At 44.0% G+C, this 20,796-nt stretch overlaps 1 protein-coding gene across 2 annotated transcripts in view; it reads right to left on the bottom strand.

Moving 5' to 3' along the window:
• Positions 1–20,796, bottom strand: part of ADAMTS3 (ADAM metallopeptidase with thrombospondin type 1 motif 3) — a 134,762-nt gene that overhangs the window by 29,638 nt on the left and 84,328 nt on the right. For both annotated transcript variants that reach the window (XM_065633376.1, XM_065633377.1), the window contains one exon: positions 8,387–8,586. In XM_065633376.1, coding sequence (XP_065489448.1) covers positions 8,387–8,586 — 200 coding nt within the window. The remainder of the gene's footprint in view (positions 1–8,386; positions 8,587–20,796) is intronic.

Below are 20,796 nucleotides of genomic sequence, written 5' to 3'. Positions count from 1 at the left end.
GGTTTTGTGCAGGTACCTTGCAATTCCCTGTAAGGGCTGCCCATCAGCACCCACTGACCCATCCTCCATGGTGCACAGGTAGGGGCTGCAGGCTAATCTAAGGCAATCTGCAGCCCTTGCCAAGGGCTGAGATCCCAAATGACTTGGAGGAGTAAACCACCTTCCCAGCAAAGCCCCACCAACCATCACAGTCTCCTCAAACCAGCTCCCAGACCTGCTCACATAACTGTCCGTTCTGGCTTTCAGCTGCAGGAGGACTAAGAGGAATTGTGGCTGCCAAGTCGAAGCACCAAGAGACATGGGAATCCTGGACTCACCCTTGTTCCTTTTTTCATTACTGGCTGACCCAGACTGAGTTTGCTTTCCTATTCTGTGTTTCAGGTCCTGCCTGTAGCGACCTCTGTTAATATTTTTTGATGAAAATCTCAATATGAGAACAGCATGACCTTGTTTACCAGCTCTTAATTTCCTTCTCTTAGAATGGATGGCGTCTTTGATGACTGTTCTAAGTTACCAAGATATTTCAATAGAAATAATTTAGGAGTAACTGAACAGGCTGAGGAAGGTTACAGAAGTTTCTTCACTGACATCTTCCTGTGTCTGCTCACTCACAGCAAGTTCTCTGCTAACATCAAATGCTTCATTTGACTTGCTCTGGGGACCATATAGCTTCAATGACTTTCTGTTTGTGCCTTGTTGAAACTAGTTACATTTCTGTATACAACTTGCATGAAGTAAAGTGCAGTTTCTGAATTAGTATTCTGCAATGAGGAGAGTTGAGTAATTCAGAATTTAATGATTAATGCCATCAGTTGCCTCATCGTTCACATCACTGGAAATGAAACAGCTTTGAAAAAAATAGTCATCTACTGGTCTGCTGACTATCCACATGAATAAATCACTAGATTAAATGGCAAGGAGTGTGTTGAGCTCTTTTAGAGACACCTTCATGTGCCACCATTCGTCTTTACCATAGGCTGAGGGAAATAGTAGATTAAAATTGATGTAAACTGATATGCAGGAGAAGTGAATGCTTGATGACAGTATCCTATAGGAACAGCTCCCTAACTAATAACCTTGACAGACAACAGGTAAGCTATAAGCCTGACAGCATCAAATATTTCTGTTAATTTTCAGAGTTCTGAAGTGTGGCTTTGAAGGAGAAACAGCTGACGTAACCTCTTCAGTCTCGTGATGAAGGGAGAGGGCCTGGGCCATTCTTGAAACCATACAATTCAGCTCCACAGCGTAATCCACCAGCTGGTTGACAGGCAAGAGCAACGACTCCAAACTCATGAGAAAAAACTCACCACTGATGGAACAGGCTATTTGCCTGTAAAGAACATCCCTCAGTGCTCACTGTGACGTTGAAATGTGAGGAAATAAAGCAGAGATTTTCTTCTGAGCTGTGCCACTCAAGCACGCCCACTTAGCACAGAAGCTAGGCTGGAAGATGACTGTTCAATGGCATCAAGTGAGAGAACACAAGCTGCATCCTCCTCCTCCTCTTCCAATGCAACACCCAACCCACAGCCCACTCAAGTTGGCAGCAAGACTCCCACTGCCTCCTGTGAGATTTTTTGTAGATGTCCGGGCTCTGTAAACACTCACACACAGTTAAACTCTGCAACAAAGAGAAGCCCCTCAGAAAGCCACTGAGCAGAGGCAAAAAAACCTGTCAGGAACAGAGCTGAACTTGGGCTATTCTGGCAACTTTATAAAACTTTTTATTAAGAGAATTTTTAAAGCTTGATACTCTTCCATGTCTGTCATCTATCCCTGCATTTATTTTGCATCATCTTTTCTTATTTCCTTTTTTTTACCTGCATCTTGTTTAAAACACCATAGGAAAAAGATTACTATTGTTAAAATATTGACAGGAATGACTAGATTGTTCCAAAAGCATTCCTTCTAAAAGAGGTAACAATCTTACTGTAGTCGATGTATAGCTTCTCAGGGAAGAGGTGTCTTAGCTTGCTCAGGCTCTGTATTGACATATAGTCCCAGTAGGTGGAGCCACAGACATCTAAGAAAACGTGGAACAGCTCTGCTGTTGACAGTTAAATGTTTTAAAAACTAAAAAGCCAATACTCTGAAATCATCTTCAATGAAGATTTATTGTTGATGTTTCATGAGGTATGTGGTAAAAAGAAAATGATTCTTTGCGAGTACTGTATCAAGAATATTTTGTTACTCACATGAACAATGACTTTTCATCTCAGATTTTCTGGATTCAAAAGTTTACTTGTTTCCACTTTTGCAAAAACTACGTTAACTCCTATTTCACACTCTTCAGTAATACAAATTACTCTTAGAGGTTAGCACCAGCACAAGTCACTGCTCAGGGGAAACTGGCATTTCTGAAATGCTGCTAGCAAGAATAGTCTGGTAGATCTGCACAGTAAAAATGTTGCACATTACCTTACCTCACCTCATGCATACTGTAGTTGGTCACCAGCATTAGCTCTCATTTCCATGTGGAACTGCACAGAAAAGAACGAACACTGATCTGACTCTTTTCCTTTATCTGAAGTAGTAACTGTCAGGCAAATGATTGGGTTAGAGACTAGAAAATGTCAGGATATCTCTCAAGTAATGTGTTTAGGCCATGGTATGCACTTCTAGACAGAGGCAGAAGTGAACAAGAAAGGCTCTTAAAGTCATGGTTGTCTTACCTCTGTTGTAAAAAATGTAAAGATGAGCAACGGATGGATAGATAAAGAACTGCAGGTAGTGTGTGTGCATGGAGACCTGTGGCAGAAACTTTTATATGTATCTGGGGGTCTCCCTACTTAAGTTAATCATAAGGCTCTCAGTGAACGCAGCACTGAGCAGTTCTGATATGCACCTCCCTGAAACCACACAATTATAATTAAATGTGGACTTCTTTTTTGGTGCTAAATTAGTAGTACCGATGGACAACAAACTACAATTGCTATTTAGAAAGAAGGAGATACCCATAACACTGCAATGCTGAGTGGATAGTGATCACCAAAAGAGGAATTCTGTCAAAAGCAATTGGAAATTTGAGAATGAAAGATGCATGGAAGTACCACTCTACTGGCCAATTATGGATTATTCTTCAGAAAAAAATAAAAGGAAAGATATAAATACTGCCAAATCCCAAATCCACTTAGAATCCTCTAGTATAACCTAGTGCTCTCTGTGCATATCTTTCCGATCTCAGTTACATTAATCCAGGGACGCTTTGTCTTAAGTAACCATCCAAGGGAGTAGCAAATGTCAGTTGCCTAATGCAGGAGAACTTTACTTTCAGGTCTAACACAACAGTGCTGAAAACATCAAGCTTTTCTGAAGTGTCCACTTCAACTGTACTGGCTACCTCTTGCTGAAAACAATCACTATGAACGTTTCACTGTTCTGTCTTTTTTTACAGACTTTTTAAAGTCTCTCTTTTTGAAAAAATTCCTTTAAACTGAATGCAGTGCCATAAAGAGCTTCTCTTTTTGCTAGAGGTTTCTCTTAGGTAGCACGGAGGAGAGCAAAGCAATGTTATAAGAGACATCACACAAATAAAAAAGCTTTCTGCAAAGCACCAGATATACTGACAGTGTCACATTCCCATAAAACATTAAACAGTGTTGAAAACTGATTTTCCTCCTGCAAGAAGTGACCTCAACACCAGTATGGCACAGCATTATGTGACAGACACAGGACTGGGCCCCTGACAGACCCAGAGAATCACTCAAGAGTTGGGTTTCCAACTTCCAGCGCTGACCCTTAACATCTATTTTAGATGCATCGCTGATGCTGGGGTTTCCAGTCTGTTTCTTATGCCAAGAGTATGTACACATTTTAAGTACAGGGAAACATCTCAGGCATTTCTTTAGCTGAAACTGAACCTCAATGCTTGAAGCTGCCAATGGCATGGCGAGGCTGTGCAGTGCTTGGTTCCCAGTGAGCCAGCTCTGGCACCAAGAGCAGTATGGTTGTGTCAGCACGGCACAGTGCCTGGGATAACCAGTCTTGGCACAGGCTTGAATGAATATGATGTAATGCTGCTTTTTTGCACTTGAGCAAAATAGTGTTGCTTATGATGCCTGTATACGTTTGTCCTCTTGAAGCTACACTGGAGCTATCTTGTGTATGCTGCGTTACATGTGGCAAAACTGCCTTTAACTTCCCTGCTTGGGAAGGCAAATCTCAGATCATTACCATCAGCTTTGCAAAAATCCCCATGAATGCAAATCTATCGCAAATTCTTTCTCACCCAGAGCCTCCCATTTTTAGGAAGAGTAAAAGACGCAAGTCTACATATGCAAGGTTCAGTTCTTGGATCTTCACACCACTAGATCCAAACCTAAAACTGAACCCAAAAGTCAGGTTCATGTCTGTCAAACAAATTCAGCTGTGCTGAACTGTGTCTGCTGGTGTCAGCAGTGGATTGGATTGCAACAGCTACACTCCCAGTGGCTGATGATCTAGGAGCAAGCAAAGACTTGCTCGTGTGCTTTCTATGTCCCTGTCCAGGTTTGATTGCAGGGTGACAATAAACCATGGCAGATGTATTGTTAACCCCTTCTCCCGACCTCTCCCCCTTTAACCTGTCCCTCTCCCCCCTTCCCACTAAGGACAGGTGATTGGGAGGGAAAGAAGGACCGAGAGAAGAGAGTTGGAAAAATTAAAAATGTTTTACTAATGCTACTAATAAAAATAGAGAAAATAATACAAAATATACAAAACCAATCTTGAAAGTCCTGGGAACTGCTCCAGCAGATGTAGGGCCAGCACCCGAAGTCCTGGACTGGACTCTGCAGCCAACCAGTACTGGATTCAGTCTGTCACTAAGCCTCAGTTCGCAGGGACAGCTCGCAAGGTCCTCTCCTAATGTCGGCCATAAGGAAAAGGGACGAGATCCTTGTGATCTCCCACTTTTATATGAAGTATCACATGAATGGGATGGAATACTTAGTCAGTTTCAGTTCACTACTTCTTGTCGCTCCTCTCGCGGGATGTACATCCATCCTCATCAGTCCAGCGACCTTGCATACCATTGCTATGTCTATCAAAACATGTACCTAACTTTCAGGAAAGTGCAGTTAGTAAGAAAGCTTTAGCTGACAGGGAAATTCACTAAAAGAGAGACGTGTTTTTAACAAAGGACAGTCCCTCAAGTCTAAAAAAGAAGCTTCTACTAACAACAAAGATACACAGTTACTAGACATACGATCATGGCCATGAAAGTCTTGCTGTCGATTCACTGCTGTCTCAGAGGTCATGCACAGCGCAGCCCAGGTTCAGTGGCTTGTTTCTCCTCAAAGAGCTTCACACCCACCTCCCTAACACACCCCAGTCAAAGGCTTTCTCTTTGCATGTCAGAGGAGGAGAGGAAGTTATGATTAAATGCTTCAGCTTCTGGAGCCAAAGGCACAGACATTACTCAACAGCCTCTTTTCATCAAACCAAGATTCTACAGCATCCATTTATTGTTACTGGCATATTGAAATACCTAAATACCTAAAACATAAAAGCGCCCAACTACAGAAACAGTAGGAAAGGCATGAGACTGAACAAAGCTGCAGGTTGTAAACCTAGCAGACTAAATTCTGTTTTTCAGTTAAAATCTGTGTATATGTCTGGAGTTTCTTATTCCAGATTTATAGCACAGTATAATTCTGTACAGAGTTATTATAATTCTACAGAGTTATGCTGGAAAATAGATCACTGTCGGTGACAACCAACAGTAAGACAAGGGGTAATGGGTACAAGCTGGAACACAAGAGGTTCCACTTAAATTTGAGAAGAAACTTCTCAGTGAGGGTGACGGAACACTGGAACAGGCTGCCCAGGGAGGCTGTGGAGTCTCCTTCTCTGGAGACATTCAAAACCCACCTGGACGCCTTCCTGTGTAACCTCACCTAGGTGTTCCTGCTCTGGCAGGAGGATTGGACTAGATGATCTTTTGAGGTCCCTTCCAATCCCTAACATTCTGTGATTCTGTGAAATTCACATAGACAAGCTTTTTTTTCCTGTCAAATACTAGGGATTAGTTTTTTAAACTGCTGGTCCTTATTTTGGGAGCTAGAAAAGGTGGGGCAGATTTTCAAAGATGCTCAGCATGTTTGTGCTCTTGGAAAAGTGAGTTTTTCTTTTAATGGACCTGGCTTTAAACATCTAAAAGCTGACTGGTGTCTTACAACGAGATCATACCTGTGGGTACAGTTTGGTCCTGGCCCTGTACTTCCCCTCAGTATTTGAGGGATCTCGTTTGTACCTAAGCAGTACAGTCTTTCACACACATAGGATTCGTGTTGTTGGCAGCACAGATCCTTATAAAGAGAGAGTCTATTTAGCTGACTGAGGCACTTGCAAAGGGAGCAAAGAGATCTTCTCTAGATACAGCAACATATTTTTAGTCTGAAACAGAAGAGGTAACAATTTTCAGCCTCAGGTCTCCATACCTGAGTAGCCACATGATGCAGTTGTTGCACAGTGTGCACTAAATGGGAGCATTACAATAAAGCCACATGGATCAAAGCTTGGACCAAAGCGAGAGTGCATGGGAGAGAAGTAACACCTCAATCATTCTAAATGCAGTGTTTCTGTCATTTCTGTGTTATCTGTGTTACACATGAGGTCTAACAAAAAGGCCTTGTCCCAAGAAGTCTTGTAAACAATGCTGAGTCTTACTATCTGCTTTCCCGCCACTTCATGGTGTCACTGATCTCACCTCTACAATTAACCTACACTGGCAGCAGATTTTCCACTGGCCTGATGAGGTGCAAGGGGGTTATTCCTGTCACTCCAGCAATCACCAGTCACCTCCCACATAATTCACATTACAATGAACTAAGTGAAAGGTTAAGCCTCAATTAACCTTTTCATACACTAGCACCACACGTAGCTTCGCTGCCTGCCACTGCAGGCAAAGTGGTATCAAGTTTGGATCAAGAGAAGGCATTAAGAGCAGTAAAATGCAAACAAAAAGGTTATCAGCACAAGCATACAAACTAACCATAAAAGAAGGACTGAAGGCCAAATGCACCACATGTTATTCACATTGACCATCCCTCCTGAAGTGGAATGCTGTATACTAAGGGGACCTGAAGAGGGGGTTTTGGGATGAGAGGGAGAAGGTGCTTTTGGTACTTTGCAATAATGAAGGGATTGAATTTTCTCGGTCAGGAATGATGGCAGCTGATGTGACACAGAATAAAGGGTTACAAAGATGATTTATAAGCCTATAGAATAATTTTAAAATTATTCCAGGAATAAAAAGGTGAGTGTAAAAAAAAAAACAAAAATCATTTCTACATTCATCAAATCATTATTAACTGTAAACCTGTTCTATTAAAATCTGTCCTTGTGATATTGTTTTTATTTCCTGGAAAACTTCATGATCCCCACAGCTTCTAAGATGTATCCCAGGGGTGTCAAGCTAATTTTCACTAGGGGCCACATCGGCCTCACGGTTGCCTTCAAAGGGCCGAATATGATTTTAGGACCACATAAATGTAGGAGTAGTTACATTTATATGGTCCTAAAACTACATTTGGCCCTTTGAAGGCAACCGCGAGGCTGATGTGGCCCACAGTGAAAATGAGCTTGACACCTTTGATGTATTCATATGGGTCTGATGCTTACATGCATTTAGGCCACACATTGCAAGGCGCTATACATCTCCTCTACATTAGTTTCATATATATATTTTAAAGATTTTTTTCTAAGATGTGAAAAACAGAAAACATTTAAGCTTGAGCAATTCTAGCATTCAGCGCTGGTATAATATATGACTTGTAATGTACAGTGTGAACTCTGCCCTTGTGTAACGTGCATTCGCATGGAATCAGATAGTGTAGTTCAAGACTGTATCTTCAAATACAGTACCTAGCCACTGATTTTACAGCCAGAAATGTATATGTAGACAAAAAATACCTGCAAACCCCATAACACACTCTATGATAAAGTTCTATGAGTCTCTGCTCCTTTGCACTTTCTGCATAAATACAGCTATTGCCACAGCAGTCAAGAGAGAGATGCTACTAGCAGGTTTGCTTTCTTTCAAAGAGCTGTTATGTGTTGAGAACACTTTCTTGCTCTACATCTTTATTCTTTAACCAGGTTTTCCTTCAGAACTATGTTGTGAGAGAAGTCAGGAATTATTAGAAGTGTTTACATTTTTTTCCCCACTGTTTTTCAACTATTTCCAAATTCTTGGAATTACCCTAGAATGTTCCATAGAAAACTACTGCAAAAAAGATCCATTTAAAGAAACATCTTAAAAACAGAGAACCATATCCAACAGCAGACAAAATGATCACATTTGTATTTGTCCCAAGCATAGTCTCCTAGATACTCCTGCAAGAGTTCACAAAAGCCTTTCACATTCCAAAATAAGCAGTGCAGCACTATGGAAGATACTCACTATGTTCATGAGGGTGAGGAGGTAGTTTTGAACATGTTCTTTGCCGTGGAATCGGACGACAGAATCATCTACACCTAGCAGCACCTCAATGTTGTAGTCGTCGTCTCCCACGTGCCTGCGTCGCCTCAGGGTTTCGTTCAGTTGCTGCTCTATGCTGCTGTACAGGGAACTCAGGTCTCCCAGGCCACCAAGAAGAGACTCTACAAGAAACAGTAAGACAGAAACATCTACTCCAGTTCCATTTCAGAAACATCCTCCTGCACAACATCCTCACCTGTCCTGTCACCACTTCTTATGGATAAAATAGATCAGGAATTCTGAAGAGATTATTCCAGTGGCGTAGGGGTGGGGGAAATCACTAGACACCCAATGTAATTCAACCATATGGTTCTATGATTTATAACACAGTTTTTATTTCAAGCATAACATTCATCCCTAGGGAGATTTAGGCTACATACTTCACTTGCTAATCCAGAACTTGCCCCCTCCTTTTATTTGCAACACATCAGGCATGTGTTCTAGAGTGCCATAGCATTCACTGGGAGTGCAGTGCAATGCTTAACCTCTGGCTTTAGTGCTCAAAAGTCATGCGGTCAGACCCAATTGATATTGAAAAGATGGCAAACAGCAGTATTGTGTGTTTCCCCCTCATACCCCATCATTGGAACAGCTGTGCTAGAATTTCTGACTATTTTGCAATTCTTTGTTTAAAAAACAGGTGTTGGAATATCCTATCTCTGTGAACATCACAGAATATTAGAAGGGTCCCCTTGAAGACACAGATCAAGGGGCAGAGTTCAGATGAGCTATTCTGGATTGGCTTTTAAAGGCTTTTTAAAATTAATAGCCTACACCTGAAATTACTCAAAAGCTATTTTTTCCATTTAGGACAGTATAAAGCAAAAGATCATCATGAAATTTTGACAGGAAAAAAAGCCATAGCTGTAGGCTGTTTAGTTCATCCCAGCACACCAAGAGGCTCTAAGCAATGAACAACAGTGAAGAGACTTGTTGGGAACATCTGAGCATGTAAACCATGAGCTGCATATTGCAGCTCTCACTAGAAACTGGGCTGGTCTTGAGTCTCTGGCTCTGTGACAGGGAGTCAGGGAACAGCCCCATTCCCCCACTCTTCCATTTAGAAGAAAGAAACAATAGAGCCCTTAAATACACAGGGATCTACCTGCTCTATGAACCCTGCAAAAGCAACCAGCATCCAACAGATAGAAGGGAGAGGATGGTCCTGCCTTCCACTCACATCATATTGCAATGAGGCATTTCCCCAAATGATGGCACAACTTTCAAGGCCTTTTTCTCTATACGAGTTGACAAAAGCCAAGGTTGCATTAGGATATGACAAAGGGTTTGACCTTGATGAGACAGGCCTGTGCCCTTGAGAAGTGGAATGAGCAAGTTTTGAGAAAGCAACAGCAAGAAACAGGATGTCGTTCCAGAGTTGCAGCACTGCATGGACAAAGGACTTTGATCAATACAGTGATAGAAGAATACGCATGATTACAAGGCTTTACCCTATCAGCATAGTGCTGATAGCGCGTGGACAGCAGAAAGAGCTATAAAGCATATCAGTTTGTGTAAATAAAGGTCTTTGGTCTGTGCCCTGCCAGAATCCATGTCTTCATCCTCCACAGTTGCAAGCACACAAACTGCCCCTTTGCATGTTTTCAGGCAAGACTCTCAGTAAAACGGATGCAAGATTTGCTTGTGGAAGGACAGTAGGACCAGAGCCAATGTTCCAAAATGTACTGGATGTCCATGCTGTGATTCATCTTGAGCAGATTCAACTACTGGCTGAATTATCTGGGAAGCCTCTCCCTCCTTGGTGTCACAGTGGTTCACACCAACTCATAAATAACTCTCCCCAAACCCCACATCAAACGGCAAGTTTGTCCCTGGTTGTTTTCAGAAGCTTAGCCTGTGACTGTGGGTGAGAGACCAGATCTGCAAACAGCTTTACAGTTCAACCGCAAGTCCTCTTGCTCTCAAGAATGAGAACCCTGTGATAGCACACAAGTGGGAAATTCATAGACAAGCTCCAGTGCTAAAAATTGCTGCAGCTGGCAAAGCTGCTGAGCATGGTATCCAATGGAAATACACCACTAATGTCATCGTATCACTGTGCCCAGCATGAATGGAATAGCTTCAGATCACTTCAGAAAGAACCAACACTTGCAGTACCTTCGGTTTGGCTGTCACTTCCCTTCTTAAACTGATGGTTCTGCGGTTCAAAGGAGAATCTCTTTTTTGTGGGTACGTGAGCAGGCAGGGGGAGTCAGGTTTGTTTTGTTTTTGTTTTTGTTTTTTTCACCCCTCTCTAATATGTAGCCACTTTCTGCATATAGAGGGTATTCTCGATATGCCAATATTTTCCATGCATGCACCCACGGAATATTTTTCACGTGTGCAATCCCACCAAAGCAAGAAAAAAACCCCTCACTCTAGGAAGAAATGTAATGACAGTTTTTCGCCAAGATTTAAAAAAAAGGAAATGCAGTACTGGAAATATTTTCAAGCATTGACCCTCCCACCTCCTGAAATGCAACTTGCATGCTTCTCTCCACAGAAACCCCAAACCTCCCCCTGACTGGGTTCCATGGTAAAAACCCAACCATTTTACACACTCTGGCATGCAGCATATTCCAGGAATTGTACCACAACTTTTCAGGATATTAAGCAAGACCTACCCTGGCTACAGTTTTCTTGTGCTGTTTTTTTACTTTTTTTTGTCTGCCATGGTTGGCACTGCGTAAATATGTTATTGCTTAACAGAAATGCTAACGTCAGAAAACAACTGTGAACTTTAAGGCTGATTTGAGATACTTATCAGCCAGTAATTACCTAGCCTGTTGCCTTCCTCCATACCTGTGCTGGGAAGGGAAGCTGGGGTGGTCCTCTCCCTGAACACACTCACTGCCAATTACTATGCCCTGTCGAAAAAAGTACAGGGTAGTACGAGCCATTTACCTGTTCTCATGTTTGCCCCTTTTCCATAACCCAGTACTTACGTGACTTCAGAGTCAAACCACCAGAATCAAACTCGGGTTATACACAGTAGCTATAGCTCTGTTTGTAAATGCTGCAACCTACATCCATTAACAAGCTCTTAACAGAATGTGAGGGCGAAGGGATGATGGTGTGACACACAACAGCAGTACTGCAAAGCAAGAAGATGCCTATGTTTCTCTCTTGGTGCCATTGCTTATGATACAGCTAAGTACTAGGGCACTAGTGGAAATTCTAGAAGAGCTCACAGAGTCAATAAAACTTTTCATAGCATTAAAGTATGTTCCAAATACTTCAAACAAACTGAAGTTATTTACCATAATTGATCATCATTAATTTTGGCCAATTCTAAAAAGCAATAGGATTGTTCTGTGCTCACTGCCTATAGCCAAGGTATAGGGAAGGGTGATCAGCAGATATCCTTTCTGAGCAGCACAGAAAGGAACCTCAGATGTGTTCTGTTCAGGTGATGGCATTATTTTTCTTACAAATACAAAATACACCAGGCAATTTAGAACCTCGCGGGCAGGTGGACACAGAGAGAAACACAAGAGATATTTGTACCTAACCTGCTCTACAGAAGTCTGTCCACGTTGTTTGCATCTGGTCTGTGCATCACATTGCTCCAAATGAGACTAATGACAAAGCCAAGCCCTGTGTTTACTGTGGAGTTGCAGTGAAAGCTGTCTTCTATCTCCTTTCTGTGCTGAGAGCTTCCCAGCTTTGGAAGGGTGAGCTTTTCAGAATGCCACAAGCCCTACGATTTAAAGTTATTTCAAAAATTTTAACGTAAATGCCATCATGGATGCTGCAGCAGGAAGAGACATTATGGAAGAATCTCAGTGGAGAGCTATTTACTGCAGTATTTACTACAGCCAGTGTGGACATCAGCATTCCCCACTCAGTTCCTTCAGTAGGTGCTTACAGGTACTGAAAATACAAGGGCAGAGTTCAGTCTGAATGCTTCCTGCACAAAATCTTTGCTAATGCAGAAATAAAAGACTGTTGGTTGTATTCAGCAAGACTTTAATAGACATTCTGGATTGCAATAAATAACAAACGCAACCATCCTTTTCCTTCTTACCCTCTCTCTCACCAAAAACAAGAGATATGTAAATTGCTTTCTTCAGTTCAAATTCTGCACTTGTATACCTCTGCACAAGCCTGCTGAATTTCAGGGACAGACAGACATCTGTAGCACTGGTAAATGTGTGTTACTTATTGGTACTACCACACACTGTTAGAACTCAGGACACAAAACACAGCTAAACCTTTAGTGGTCATTAGGCGATGGTTAAGTAACACACGTGCCGTGACTTCCCCGGGTACCATAACAGGCTTTGCATGTAATGGACTATAAAGAAAACTGGCATTCAAAGAAAAATGCATCATAAACTTTGCATGTTAATCCAAGGCTTTGGAAAACCTGAGGTGCCTGAGGCTAAGCATCAGCACTGCAGGGAACATATCATCTGCAAATAACTAAACCCAGGGGTAGTTTCAGCACTGAGATGAACAGTTTATGTGTAGGCAGCTCTCTAGATTCGCCAGCTGAATGCCACAGGAGTGCTTTTGGACACCTCCTTGCCTGCAGGTGAGAGCTGCTGTCAGCAGGTCATGGAAAAATCAATCTTTCCTAATAAAACTCTGCTCTAGAGCACAGACCAGGTAATTCAGACACAAGCAAAAGTTGGAGAATGGACGCCCTTCTTGTGAGGAGGAAGAGATCACAGCAACGCTTACTGAAGCGAATTATTTAAATTAATCATTAGAAGACAAAGATTCTTTGCAAGTCAATCTACAAAGCCTAGTGGGCAGCTTTGACTACATTGTCTAACACGGTAAAGAGAGACAGCTGTCGCTGAATGGCAATATTCTCTGTTACGCGCAAACTAGTCTCCTCGCGGTTTTGTGCTAGACAGGCTAATCCTTCCTCATCTCATTCTGGAATTAGCTGGTTCATTATCTCTTCCTTATTTTACTGTACTAGTCCCATGCGCCTTTTACATCATGGTTTTACCTATTTGAAAAAAGATTAGTCCGTGCCCCTTCACGAAGTGAAATGGTTATGCAAACATTTGGGTAGCAAAACAAAACATAGAGCATTGTATGCACATGTGCAGGTATGTATTTTATTTTTTCCACAGCACACATCAGAGCCTTATATGTATGATACCATGTAGCATCTAGCAAAAAGGAGGAGAACAAAGAACGACACCTTCCTCCAGTGCAGCTGTGGGTCCTCAGCCAAAAAAAAGCAGGAAGAGGTTTGTGCATGCAGCAAAGGAAGTAGTGGAAATGGAACAGAGATGCACCAGAAGGAAATCTCCCCCACATGCTTGTCATTGCATTTTGTTGAAAACTCACCTCCAGAGACTTGGAACCATGCTGCTGGAATCAGATGGTAAGTTTCTGTCAAGCACAAATACATCTACAGAGCCTCTCTGTGAACCCAGATGTATGTATTCTAAAAGCCATAACCCCTTTGCAGACCAGTAAAGTCTGCTTCCTTTCTAAATCCCTTTTCAGAAACACTGAACTTTTAACATAAACACATCAAAAACTGGGCGTAACTGTGCACCTCCTAAATGCTTTCCTGGATTAAAAAAACCAAACCAAAACAAACCCCAAAACTAGATATTCTGGGTTACAGAATGTATAATTCTATTTAGAGTGTAACTTTAAAAGAATTAAATTATAGCTATATATCGGTCAGGAGATTATGATCTGGTGGCATTAACAGAGACATGGTGGGACAGCTCACATGACTGGAATGTGGTCATGGATGGCTATGTCCTTCTCAGGAAAGACAGGCCAGCCAGGCGTGGTAGTGGAGTTGCTCTTTATGTGAGAGAGCAACTACAATGTGTAGAGTACTGCCCAGGTGCAGTTGAGGAGCGAGTTGAGAGACTGTGGGTGAGAATTAAGGGGCAGGCTGGCAGGGGTGACACTGTTGTGGGAGTCTATTACAGGCCACCAGATCAGAATGAGGATGTTGATGAGGCCTTCTATAGGCAGCTGAGCACGGCCTCACAGTCACAGGCTCTGGTTATCATGGGGGATTTTAACTACCCTGATATTTGCTGGAAGGACTACTCAGCCAGCCAGCCTCAGTCTAGGAGGTTCCTCCAGTGCATTGACGACAACTTTCTGATGCAAATGGTGGAAGAGCCAACTAGGAGAGGTGCACTGCTGGATCTCGTCCTCACTAACAAGGAGGGTCTGGTTGAAGCAGTAAAGGTGGAGGGCTGCCTTGGTTGCAGCAACCATGAGATGGTGGAGTTCAGAATCTCATGTGGCGGGAGCAGAATACTGAGCAGAAGTGCAACCCTGGACTTCAGCAGGGCCAACTTTGGCCTGTTCAAACAATTGCTAGGGGAAGTCCCATGGGCAAGGCTCCTTGAAGGTAAAGGGGCCCAAGATAGCTGGTTAACATTCAGGGACTGCTTCTACCAAGCTCAAGATCAGTGTATCCCGACACACAGGAAGTCAAGGAAGGGAGCCAGGAGACCTGCGTGGTTAAACAGGGAACTGCTGGGCAAACTCAAGTGGAAGAGGAGTTTACAGATCATGGAAGGAGGGGCTAGCCACTGGGGAAGAATATAAGGCTGTTGTCAAAGGATGCAGGGAGGCAACTAGGAAAGCTAAGGCCTCCTTAGAATTAAACCTGGCGAGAGGGGTCAAGGACAACAGAAAGAGATTCTTCAAATACATGGCAGGTAATACTAACACTAGAGGCAATGTAGGCCCACTGATGAATGGGCTGGGTGCCTTGGTGACAGAAGATACAGAGAAGGCAAAATTACTGAATGCCGTCTTTGTCTCTGTCTACTCTGCCGGAGGCTGTCCTGAGGAGCCCTGTACCCCTGAGGCCCCAGAGGAAGGCAGGCAATGGAGGAGTTTGCCTTAGTTGATGAGGACTGGGTTAGGGACCAGTTAAGCAATCTGGACATCTATAAATCCATGGATCCAGATGGGATGCACCCACGGGTGCTGAGGGAGCTGGCTGAAGTCATTGCTGGACCACTCTCCATCATCTTTGCCAAGTCTTGGGAAACGGGAGAGGTGCCTGAGGACTGGAGGAAAGCAAATGTCACTCCGGTCTTCAAAAAGGGCAAGAAGGAGGACCCGGGTAACTATAGACCAGTCAGCCTCACCTCCATCCCTGGGAAAGTGATGGAACACCTTATCCTTGGTGCCATCTCAAGGCATATCAAGGATAAGAGGGTCATCAGAGGCAGTCAGAATGGCTTCACCAAGGGGAAGTCATGCTTGACCAAACTCATAGCCTTCTATGAAGACATAACGAGGTGGATTGATGAAGGCAGAGCGGTGGATGTGGTCTACCTTGACTTCGGTAAAGCATTTGACACCGTCTCCCACAGCATCCTCAAGGCTAAACTGAAGAAGTGTGGACTGGATGATTGGGTAGTGAGGTGGACTGTGAACTGGCTGAAGGAAAGAAACCAGAGAGTTGTCATCAGTGGGACAGAGTCTAGTTGGAGGCCTGTATCTAGTGGAGTCCCTCAAGGGTTGGTACTGGGACCAGTACTATTCAATATATTCATCAACGACTTGGATGAGGGAATTGAGTGCACTGTCACCAAGTTTGCTGATGACACCAAGCTGGGAGGAGTGGCTGACACACCAGAAGGCTGTGCTGCCATCCAGCGAGACCTAGACAGGCTGAAAAGTTGGGCGGGGAAAAATTTAATGAAATATAACAAGGGCAAGTATAGAGTCTTGCATCTGGGCAAGAATAACCCCAGGTTCCAGTATAAGTTGGGAAATGACCTGTTGGCAAGCAGCGTAGAGGAAAAGGACCTGGGGGCCCTGGTGAACATCAGGATGACCATGAGCCAACACTTGTGCCCTTGTGGCCAAGAAGGCCAATGGCATCCTGGGGTGTATTAGAAGGGGGGTGGTTAGTAGGTCGAGAGAGGTTCTCCTTCCCCTCTACTCTGCCCTGGTCAGACCACATCTGGAATATTGTGTCCAGTTCTGGGCCCCTCAGTTCAAGAAGGATAGGGAACTGCTGGAGAGTGTCCAGCACAGGGCAACAAAGATGATGAAAGGAGTGGAGCATCTCCCTTATAAGGAAAGGGTGAGGGAGCTGGGTCTGTTTAGCTTGGAGAAGAGGAGACTGAGGGGTGACCTCATTAATGTTCATAAATATATAAAGGGTGGGTGTCACAAGGATGGAGCCAGGCTCTTCTCGGTGACGACCAACAGTAAGACCAGGGGTAATGGGTTCGAGCTGGAACACAAGAGGTTCCACTTAAATTTGAGAAGAAACTTCTTCTCAGTGAGGGTGACGCAACACTGGAACAGGCTGCCCAGGGAGGTTGTGGAGTCATCTTCTCTGGAGACATTCAAAACCTGCCTGGACACCTTCCTGTGTAACCTCACCTAGGTGTTCCTGCTCTATCAGGGGGATTGGACTAGATGATCTTTCGAGGTCCCTTCCAATCCCTAAGTTTCTGTGATTCTGTGATAGCTCTTTCCCTACTATTAAATAAAGCTGTGATCTGCCCAAGTCTAATTTCACGAACACTGTTGTCAGTCAAACCTCTGTATACCTGAAGAGAACTCTAAGTGTTTCTCACATGGAAGATTCTTAAAAACTTATATTGTAAAATACGTGGGCTGAATTTTGTGATACTTGCACTGCCTGGCAATTCCATCGATATCAGCAGCATTCCTTATATGTATCTAAGAATGTGTGTTCCTCATATCTGCTTACTTGCTTAAGGAATAACAGGATAAGCCTGGATGTTGCATCCTTTCTTCAGACACATTTCACTCATTGAAACTGAGCTGAGGGCGATGTATCAACACTTTTCTCCTTTGGAGGTAGCTGAGGCAGGTGAGGGAAGGCAGGAAGTGCTCTGCAGCAGCTGGAATGGATTTATCTTCAGGATCAGACGGTTACAGAGCAGTGCCTTGCTTAGACCCTGACTGCTTCCCCTGTGCCTGAGAAATCTCAAAGAGAAGAATACAGACTCTGAGATTTCCATGTGTAAGTACGAGGCAGAGATTAATGCACTGTAACTATAAACCTGCCCATTGACAAGGTACTCCTTTACTCAGTCATAACATGCACTGCAGAGCAAGCTGACGCCTGTCCAGGACACCAGACTCGCAGACAAGAGATATGCCTTCATCTGATCTGCTGAATCGATACAACAGCTGCTGCTGTGCTGGTGCCCTACAGATCTATGCGTTTCCCTGGATCTCTTTTGGAGGCACTCTTCCCACCTCAACAGATGTCTGAGATAGTAGACAAGCAGCTCAAGTTCATTAGTGCAGAGAAGGGAAAACGTCTCAAAACAGTGAACCAAGATGTGCCTCATGCTCCACTCCCAGATGCTGATGGCTACCTGGACAGAAGCCTGGCTCACCTTATTCCTGTACTGTCTACTGAGAAAAAGAACAAACGGAGAAGGAGTCATCGTATTTCAGGAGGGATCCCAAGTACGAGCGTGAGAACTGATCAGAGATCAGATCTGTGGAGAGAAAGGAAGCATGAGGGGAAACAGAATGGAGAGATCAGGGGGTTGCAAGCACAGAAGTGAAGTTCTGAGCCTGGCGAAGAGCCTGCAGCGGTGCCGGAGAAGGACAGCTGTACGTCAGAGTGTGCTGGGAAACCTGCCTGTGAGGCAGATGCAAGCCTGGATGCGTGAGCTGATCATCAGTCATGAGAACTATGGCAGCATCACTGCACTGACCCACTGCTGCGCAACAGGCATGCAGGCCATGCATTGAGACTCTCTGGGAGAAGAAGGATGTCACAGAGTCAGCCATAAGGTGGAGTTTCTTTTTGGTAAAAGGTTATGACTCACTGACAGATATAAGAGAAGCAAGCGTTCAGTTGCCTAATTTAGCCTTTTTCTGAAAATACAGCTGGCAACAGTGTCTAGGGAGGCTCCACAACTTCACTAATTCAAAATTAACACAAGAAAGAATCAGTTTGGAACAAAATGAGATCAGTGTATGTCCCTTCTCAATGAGTGTGGTATTGTATAAAAAGTCCCCAAAGACAGCTGCATTCTGTAGCAACTAAAAAATTCCGTTATGCCATTTTCAAAGAAAGGAAACTAGGCCAACTCATCATGTCACTTCTGAAGTTGCACTGAACAGCCCTTGCACAATAAACCACTGGATACATCAGTTTCCACAATTGCTTTCCCTCCTAGTTGTAGTTCCTTGAAGCTCTGTATTTTCTGCAGCTCTCAAAAGCAGTGTTACCAGGGTAGAGACAGACATTCTCAATAAGTTTTATCTGCCCTTTTCCCCAGTCTTAATGCTCAGATCTTTCAGGCTGCTAGAGATCTTAGTCAATTATTTATTTCTCTTTGCTGAACTTCTGTGCATTTGCATCCAGGACAGCAACAAGAGAAATTACTGGACACAAAAAATGAGCTGCAAGCTCCTCTCGTAATCAAATCAAAGAAGGGTATGGAGAAAAGGATGGCTCACTTAGGAAAGGCAGGTGATCGCAAAAATCACAGAATCATGGAATGGTTAGGGATTGGAAGGGACCTCAAAAGAACATCTCGTCCAATCCCCCTACCAGAGCAGGAACACCTAGATGAGGTTACACAGGAATGTGTCCAGGCGGGTTTTGAATGTCTCGGAGACGGAGACTCCACAACCTCCCTGGGCAGCCTGTTCCAGTGCTCTGTCACCCTCACTGAGAAGAAGTTTCTTCTCATATTTAAGTGGAACCTCCTGTGTTCCAGATTGCGCCCATTGCCCCTTGTCCTATCATTGGCTGTCACCAAGAAGAGCTTGGCTCCATCCTCCTGACACCCACCCTTTATATATTTATAAACATTAGTGAGGTCACCTCTCAGTCTCCTCTTCTCCAAGCTAAACAGACCCAGCTCCCTCACCCTTTCCTTATAAGGGAGATGCTCCACTCCCTTCATCACCTTCGTGGCTCTGCGCTGGACTCTCTCAAGCAGTTCCTTGTCCTTCTTGAACTGAGAGGCCCAGAACTGGACACAATATTCCAGATGTGGTCTCACCAGGGCAGAGTAGAGGGGAAGGAGAACCTCTCTCAACCTACTAACCACCCCCCTTCTAATACACCCCAGGATGCCATTGGCCTTCTTGGCCACAAGGGCACAAGTGTTGGCTCGTGGTCATCCTGATGTCCACCAGGGCCCCCAAGGTCCCTTTCCTCTACGCTGCTTGCCAACAGGTCATTTCCCAACTTATACTGGAACCTGGGGTTATTCTTGCCCAGATGCAAGACTCTATACTTGCCCTTGTTATATTTCATTAAATTTTTCCCCGCCCAACTTTTCAGCCTGTCTAGGTCTCGCTGGATGGCAGCACAGCCTTCTGGTGTGTCAGCCACTCCTCCCAGCTTGGTGTCATCAGCAAACCTGGTGACAGTGCACTCAACTCCCTCATCCAAGTCATTGATGAATATATTGAATAGTACTGGTCCCAGTACCAACCCTTGAGGGACTCCACTAGATACAGGCCTCCAACTAGACTCTGTCCCACTGATGACGACTCTCTGGCTTCTTTCCTTCAGCCAGTTCACAGTCCACCTCACTACCCGATCATCCAGTCGACACTTCCTCAGTTTAGGGAGACTGTGTCAAATGCTTTACTGAAATCAAGATAGACCACATTCACTGCTTTACCATCATCTATCCACCTCATTATGTCTTCATAGAAGGCTATGAGTTTGGTCAAGCATGACTTCCCCTTGGTGAAGCCATTCTGACTGCCCCTAGTGATCCTCTTATCCTTGATATGCCTTGAGATGGTGCAAAGGATAAATTGTCCCATCACCCTTCCAGGGATGGCGGTGAGGCTGACTGGTCTATAGTTACCCGGGTCCTCCTTCTTGCCCTTGTTGAAGACTGGAGTGACATTTGCTTTCCTCCAGTCCTCAGGCACCTCTCCCATTTCCCATGACTTAGCAAAGATGATGTGGAGTGGCCTACCAATGACTTCAGCCAGCTCCCTCAGCACCCACAGGTGCATCCCATCTGGACCCATGGATTTATGGATGTCCAGATTGCTTAACTGGTCCTTAACCCAGTCCTCATCAACCGAGGCAAACTCCTCCATTGTCCTGACTTCTTCTGGGGCTTCAGGGGTATGGGGCTCCTCAGGACAGCCTCCATGATGATACCAGTGGCTCAACTGCATCCTGAAGATAACATATAAAACCCTTGAAGAGCTCATCTGGCAAAGCACAAGGTTTCAAAAGCAAAGCAACTTTGTGGCATTGCTGGTACTGTCCAAATATGAGGAATCAGTGCTTGCAAAAGAAACTACCCAAGCCATCAAGCAGAAAATATTACAACAGGATATTCTCATTAGATTCTGGGATGTGCTGAAACTTGTGTGCTTTATTAGGTCCT

Source organism: Caloenas nicobarica, chromosome 4, assembly GCF_036013445.1.
Source record: "Caloenas nicobarica isolate bCalNic1 chromosome 4, bCalNic1.hap1, whole genome shotgun sequence".
Lineage (NCBI taxonomy): Eukaryota > Metazoa > Chordata > Aves > Columbiformes > Columbidae > Caloenas > Caloenas nicobarica.
This window is presented reverse-complemented; position numbering and strand designations above follow the sequence as displayed.